This window comes from Aythya marila (assembly GCF_965140915.1).
Source record: "Aythya marila genome assembly, chromosome: 32".
Classification (NCBI taxonomy): domain Eukaryota; kingdom Metazoa; phylum Chordata; class Aves; order Anseriformes; family Anatidae; genus Aythya; species Aythya marila.
In genome coordinates, this window is record NC_139073.1 from 1,004,894 (window position 1) to 1,012,385 (window position 7,492).

General features: G+C 55.6%; 1 protein-coding gene across 1 annotated transcript; it reads left to right on the forward strand.

The window, feature by feature from the left end:
- Positions 1-3,773, forward strand: LOC309889044 (microtubule-associated protein 1 light chain 3 gamma-like; the record flags this gene model as incomplete). The annotated part of the gene is made up of 4 exons (XM_082781720.1): positions 1-122; positions 2,734-2,789; positions 3,036-3,142; positions 3,554-3,773. Exons 1-4 carry the CDS (start codon positions 74-76, stop codon positions 3,771-3,773), a joined length of 432 nt encoding a protein of 143 aa, XP_082637846.1. The 5' UTR covers positions 1-73.
- Positions 3,774-7,492: the final 3,719 nt, after the last annotated feature.

The following is a 7,492-nucleotide window of genomic DNA, read 5'->3' on the forward strand; positions in this document are numbered from 1 at the left end:
AAGAGGATTTATTTATGAGTTTCAGCTGAAATTTGCTCCGCCAGGGCCCCGAGCGGAGCAGGCAGGAATACAGATGAGCTCCTGCTTCCAGCAATGCCAGCCAGCAGCTGGGGAAGCTGCAGGTATAAATTTTACCTCCGCCTTCCTCCCTCCCTCTCCATATCCCGTCCCCGACGCCTGCTTTTTGTCTTTTATTTGGATTATTCCGGCGCTGTTTGCTCTCCGAGGAAATTACAGTCGGGAAGCTCGGGGGCTCCTCGTGGATGCTCCTCGTGCCCCCACAGGGCAAAAGCCACCTCCACAATGTTTTTTTTTCCCCATTTCCCCCAAATCGAGCCCCCCATCCTCACAGAATGAGCACCCCAAGGCTGAGCATGCCCCCCCCCCAATCAGGAAAACCAATTTACTTCCACCTTTAATTAATTAGCTCGAGCTAATGAAAGCATCGCATTTCCACAAAGACCCCGGATCCCAGGGTCCAGCCCGGCATCGCAGCAATATTTGGAAATTAAAGCGATAAATAATAGATGCTCACCGTTAATGAACTGATTTTTAAATGGAGATCCTTTATTTATTTATTTATTTTAAATTTGCGACTTTTCTGCTCTTCTAAGTCATTAGCACCTGCCTGGGAGCAGAATTAAGTCGGAGAGCAGTAATCGATTCCTTTTATTAGCAAATTGCGAGGCGCTTTAATATTTATTGGCTTATTGTTTGGGAATCATCTGGGAGGAAAATGCCCCTCTCCCCCTCTGAATCCCACGCAAAGTTTCGAGAATTAAATTTATTAGGGGTATAAATTTATAATGGCTTAACTCGCTACACAGATGGAATATATATCGCTAATGTAATTTTCCAAACCAGTGATGAGCGTGTCTGAGGGATTTTTTACGGCAAAGTAATACAGTCTAATATATTGCAGAACAGCAAAATATATTAGATATGTATATGAAACACATCCAAAAAAAAAAAAAAAAAAAAAAAGGGATGATGGATTGTGCTGTGCTGCACCCAAAGTGCCGGGGATGCTGCTTGGCTGAGATGCTCGGCGCCCACGGGGACAGCGTGGGGACAGCAGCAGCCAAAGCACGGGGTGGGGGAGATGCTGATCCCCCCCCCCCAGGATCCCGAGTGGTCCCTAAAGTGTCCCGGGACCCCCAAACCTCAGCCCTTGGCTTTCTGCCTCCCTCCTGCTGCTCCTCCGATGCCAGCGCCTTCCTCCCGCAGCCCGAAATGGCCTCGTTATGCCAAGGAGCTCATTTAAGCGAGGCCAATTTCAGTCCCTGGCATGTCTAAATGAGCTGGGCTGCTTCCCTCTCCTCCTCGCTTCCCAAGGTTAGCCCGCATGAGTGGCTCTGGAAAAAAAAAAAAAAAAAAAGGAGGAAAGAGAGAAAAAAAAAAGACAAACAGGGTCTAATTGGCGTAATGGGGGCTAATTGGTTTCCAAAAGCCGCCTCTCCCCTGACCCGAGGAATTGGCATTGCCTGAACAACACCAGCAGCCTGCTCTCCCGTGGGGACCGCGCTTCAGCGTCTCCTCCTGGCGGCACCAGCAGCACCCAAAGGTGCGAGGCTGGGTGCTAGGGGGAGGCTGCTGACCCCAGCACTGAGCTCTCGCCTGCTTGCAGCCTCCCAACCACACGGCCTTCCTCCTCCCTCCCTCCTTCTTTCTCCCTTTCCTTCCCTCCCTCCTTCCCTCCCTCTTTCCTTCCATCCTGCATCCGTCCTTCTCTCCTTCTCCCTTTCCTCCTTCCCTTCTTCTATTCCTCCCTCCCTCCTTCCTTCCATCCATCCTTCATTTTCTCTTTCCATCCCTCCTTCCTTCCCTCCTCCCTCCCTCCTCTATTTCTTTCCTTCCTTCCCCTCCTCCTTCCATCCTTCCCTCCCTCCTTCTCCCCTTCCTCCTTTCCTCCTTCCATCTCTTTCCATCCCTCCTTCCCTCCTTTCCTTCCTCCATCCCTCCCTCCTCCATTTCTTTCCCTCCTGCCTTCCCTTCCTCCTCCCATCCTTCCCTCCCTCCTTCTTCTATCCATCCTTCCCTCCATCCATCTCTCCCTCTTTCCTTCTATCCATCTCTCCTTCCTTCCTTCCCTTCCTCCTTTACTCCTTCCATCTCTTTCCATCCCTCCTTCCTTCCCTCCTTTCCTTCCTCCATCCATTCCTCTCTCCTTCTCCCTTTTCTTTCTTTCTTTCTTTCTTTCTTTCTTTCTTTCTTTCTTTCTTTCTTTCTTTCTTTCTTTCTTTCTTTCTTCCTTCCTTCCTTCCTTTCTTTCTTCCTTTCTTTCTTCCTTTCTTTCTTCCTTCCTTTCTTTCTTTCTTCCTTTCTTTCTTCCTTTCTTTCTTCCTTTCTTTCTTCCTTCCTTTCTTCCTTCCTTTCCTCCTTCCTTTCCTCCTTCCTTCCATCCATCACTCCCTGCCTGCCCAGCAGAGCCCAGACCCCCCTAATCACCCCCCCGGCCCCTCCTCCCCCCCCGCAGCTGGGGCAGCCCCAGCCCTATATCAGCAGCAGCTGCCCCCCTCCAGCAGCCCCTGCCTGCCCCCACTGCCCCTCCAGCCCCAAAATGCAGCAGGCTGAGAGCAGCGCTCGTCCCTTCAAGCAGAGGAAGAGCCTGGGTGGGTCCCTGGGGGGTGGAGGAGGAGGAGGAAGATGAAGATGAAGGATGGGGATGGGGATGGGGATGGGGATGGGGATGGGTGGTGCTGTGCTCACTGCTCCCCCCTTTTTCTCCCGCAGCCACCAGGATGCACGAGGTGACGGAGATCCGCATCAAGTACCCCAACAAGATCCCGGTGAGGGCTGCGCCCCGCTCCCTCCCCACCCCCCAAAATGAGCCTGGGGGCTCTTCCCCAAACCTCAGCATCCCAAATGAGTCCCCAGTGTCCCCCTCCAGGACCTTGAGCAGCCCCAAGGGTGGCACCTTCTCCCCTCCAGGAGCAGCTTCAAAGACCAGCTCTGCTTCCCTGCGCCCCCCCCTGCAAGCCCCTGAGCCCCCCAGCCCCTGTCTCGTCCCCCCCAGCCTCTTCTCCCTGCTGCAGGTGGTGGTGGAGCGCTACCAGAAGGAGAAGAACCTCCCCCCCTTGAGCAGGACCAAATTCCTGGTGTCCCAGGACCTGCCCCTGGCCCAGTTCGCCGTCACCCTGCGGTAAGCGGCGAGGGACACGGAGGGGTCTGGGGGCTTATTTGGGTGTGGGGGGGGCATCGACACCCCCATCTGGATGCAGCTGATCCTGCAAAACCCAACTTGGAAGCTGCTGCTTCAGGCATTTGCCCCAGCGGGCAGGCCTTGATTAGCCTCAGCCTGATGCAATTAGCCTCTTGCAATTAGCTGAGAGCGTTTGCTCGCCGACGTCTCCAACCTGCCCCAGCCCTGCAAGCGAGCAGCATCTGGCCACGAGCTTGGGACCCCCCCCGTGTTGTGTCCCATCTGCTCGGGCTCTAGGAGGCTGGGGGAGGATGCGGGTGAGCTCTGCGCCTCTCCTCCGGGTGTTTTTTGGGGTCCTGCCCCCGCCAATCCCCCCCAAAACTCACCCCATGCCTCCCCTCCCCTTGCCAGGTCGCGTCTCTGCCTGGCCTCCTCGCAGACCCTCTACCTGCTGGTGAACAACAGGGGGCTGCCCAACATGACCGTCACGATGCAGGAGCTGTATCGCGACAACAAGGACGAGGACGGCTTCCTCTACCTCACCTACGCCTCCCAGGAGATGTTTGGGGGGCTCCTTCCCCCGCAGCCCCCATCCAGCCCCGACCTCACCCCCTCCCCGGCCGTGCTTTGATGGCTGTGGCTCTGTCCCGGTCCCAACCCCTTAATCTTTGGGATTTAGGCCCAAATCGCTCCCCTGGTGCAGCTTGGGCTGGTGCTGGCTCGCTCGGGGCCACGCAGAGGCTTTTCTTTTTTGGGGGGGGGGTTGTGCAAAGCTTTGCAGCCCAAGAGCCACGTGGAAACCTTGGGCTTCTCTAAGCCACTTTGCTCTCCTAATAGGATCGGGGCTGAGGAGCTGGATGGGTTGTGGGGGTTTTGTGCTAAGCTGCTGCTGGAATAAAAGAGAAAGAGAGCGGGCTGGTTCCCCTGGTCATCAACCTGGCTTCATCCCTGTCTTTATTGGGGAGAAAACACAGAAAGGGGCAAGGATTTTGCTCCCCACATCGGATATGGGGCACAAGCAGCCCCTGGAGCAGCTCCCCATGTCCCTTCCCTGCTCAGAGCCTGGGGTTGAGCCCCCCATCGTCCCCCCCGAGAGGGCACGGGGCAAAAAGCTGCAGCAGAGCTTCAAACTGGGCTCAAATCTTGGCGTCGTGCTGTGAGTCAGGCACCGCCGGTGCTGCAAAGCGCTGCTTAAATATTTAAGGCTTCCCTGGCGAGAAAGTGCCTCGTCACCCTGGGTGAGTATTTCATGCACGTTTTACGGTGGAAAACGTTAATAAGTAAGCTCTAAAATTAGCCGCCGCCAGCAGCAGGAGCTGGGTCCCTGATGTGGTGGGGGGTGACTCAGGTTTCCCCCCCCTCCTCCTGCACAAGGATGGAGAGAAGGGGCTGGGGGCTGCCCCTTGGTGCCACCCAGGTCCCTCAAAACCATCTCTGCCCCCCCCCAGCAGTGCAGCACCCGAGTTTTTGGGATGGGGCGAGGCATTTCCATGGGTGCCAGCAGCTGGGGAAGTATTTTGGGGCACGGTTTGCCTCCTGAATTGCTTCAGGAAGCTGGCGCGGGGCGTTTTTGTTGCAAACAGGTATTTAATCTGTCAGCCCGCAGCTGATCCAGCCCAGCCCCAAACCCTGCTGAACAGGGAAGGGGCTGGCGCACCTCGCAGTGTTTGCACACTCCCGTTAGCTCTTGGCATCCTGTAATTAAGGCCGGGAGCTCGTCAGGGCGAGGAGTCTGCTTTACCCACGTGTGTAGCTCCACGGGGCTGGCTCGGAGCACCCCAGCAGCTCCGTGCTGAACCACCTCGTGCGAGCACGCTGGTTTTTTCACCAGCAGCATCCCTCTGACACCTGAGACCTGCCTGGAAGCTTTCAGGCTAGGAGCAAAGCAAAAAAGCACCACGTGTGGTACGAGGGGGCTGGGGAGAGACCCCCCTTTTCCATCCATCCTCTCCTTCCCTCCCCTCATCAGAGCAGGATGGATGGAGCTGGCATTTGGGAGATGAAAGCGCATTCTTCACCGCTAGTGGGGAGAATTGCTTCCCAGAAAGCGTCTGCAGCCAGGAGAGGCTGAAAGCAGGGAGGACCTGAGCTGCCTTGCAGCTGTGCTCCCCTGCAAATCCTCCCCCAACGCATCCATCCCCTCCTCACCGTGTTTTGTAGTGGTTGCAGAGGGATGCAGAGCCCTTCCCTGCCAGGAAAAACTCTCCGTTATCCAGGTGGAGCCGGTGCTCAGTTAAATCCAGCACCCTGGGAAGCCTCCAAACCCTCCTGCAGGGCTGCACGGTGTCCTGGATGCAAGCTGCTTGTGCACTTTTTGCACTAATTGCTGTTTGATTTTTGCACTGATTGCTGCTTGCAATTATTGATGGGTGCAGCCTGGAGGGAGCTCAGGGCCAGAGCAGCGGAGCAGAGCAGGGGGGTGAGCACTGACACCTGGGGGGGGGTCCCAGTGCTGCCCACCAGCCCCTTCCCACCATGCGGGATGTGGTGCTACCCCCAGCATCCCCAGTTTGATTTGGGAAGGGGTTTCAGAGCACGGCAGCTGCTTGTCCCACGCCCTGCTGCTTGCTGAGAGGAGCCCCCAGCCCCTTTAACCCTCTTGTCCTAGCTTCAGGAAAAGGATGGGGTTGGGGAAGATGGGCAGTTCTGCTCAAAACGAAGGGGCATTTTAAGGGGAAAAGCTGCCTGGGATCCCGTTTCCCTTCCCAGAGCAATCCCAGGCTCCAGCTCCATCGCCCCCACGCTCCCTTCCCACTTCTTCCTTCACAGCTGATGGCAAATCCCTCGCTCTGGCCCCAAGCTGTGCCAACCTCCCCGTTACAAAAACTCTCCTGTGGTTTAATTGCTTTTCCCTGTGTGTTTGGAGCTTTTTTTGGTCCTGGTGTGCTCGGTGCAAAGCTGCTGCCAGCCCCGTAACTGGGGAAATCCCTCCAGGGAGCAAACCACACGTGGCGGAGATGCCTCAGGATACGCACCATGGGGAGGAGGATGGGGGGCTTTGGGCTCTCTGCTCGCTCCAGATCCAAGCAGAGACATAAAGCGCTGAGGAGCCCAGTGAGGATTACCCAAAAGTGGCTGTTTATCCTATAAAAAGGCTCCTCGGAGGGAAGGAGCAGCTCAGGGAACGCGGCACACAGGCGCTTGACTTCTTCCCATTTACAAATCCCTGAATGGAAGCAGCTGGGAGATGGGGTCCCCAGGGACCCTGCCCCCCAGGGTGGCTTTTCTTGGGGAAAAAAAGCCATTTTTAGGGCCAATGGGAGGCTACTGATGTGCCCCATGGGATGAGGAGCTGCAAAATGAGCATTTTTAAGATGTTTTGGCTGCTCTGGGTGGCCTCAAAGGGCACCCGAGGAGCATGGGTGCAGGTGGTGGGGGAACTCGGGTCCAGCTCCATCACATCCTGCAAGGAGAGGGCAGCTTGTCCCCGGGGGGGGGGTGATAGATGGGGGGCAGCTCTGCCCCATGCAGATGTGGCGATGCTAAAAGATGCCACCTGCCTTCTGCTTGGGCCGTCAGGAAAATAAAATAAAGCAACCAGCTCGGAAGGGGCTGCTGATGGACTTTTCGGCTGCTTCGTTTATGTTGCTGAATGCCATTTGTAATCGTAAGCTGTCCCTCCTTGCGCAAATATAATCACATATTTATTGCCAAGACAATTCTGAGTTAATTATAAGGCAACTAATTTTCTCAGCAGGGCCTTGCAGTGTTTGGGTGTGAAGGAGCCAGCTGTAACGCCGAGCACTTCTCCTCCCCGTTTCTTACACACAACGCAAGTTACTCAAGTTCCTAAAACAGAGCGAGAGAAACATGGGCCACCAATGCCCTTTTTGGCTCAAATCCCTCAAAAAAAGGCAAGAGTAAGCTGGTGGCTGTGTCCTGAGGCCAAGCACCAGGGCCCACCTGCACCAGCTGGGCAGGATTTTGCCCCTTGCTTCTCATCAAGCTCCCTTCACAGCTGGTGTGTGGCTTCATCAGCAGGGCAACATCCCTGCTTGGGCTCTATGGGGTGGGAGAAGTGGCGTGCCTTGGGTTTATAAATCTGTCTTTCATCTCTGAAGACGCTGTTTGTGTGACAAACACTGCTCAGCACACTGGCTCCTGATTATACTCAGTTCCTTTTGTCTCACCCTTGAATAGATGTTTTCCATCCCAGCCGGGATAATGAAGCCATCTCCACATTGAGGTGATTAAGCCCTCGCTTACACCCGCTTCCTCTGCCTGCTTTCAGTCCCCATCCAAAATCTGGGGGCTCCTTCCATGGAGCATCTGCCTTGGGTTTCAACCCTGTGGCCACAAAGCGATGGAGAAGGCTCAAAGGCTCCTGCACCATCCACTGCCCCCCCAAAC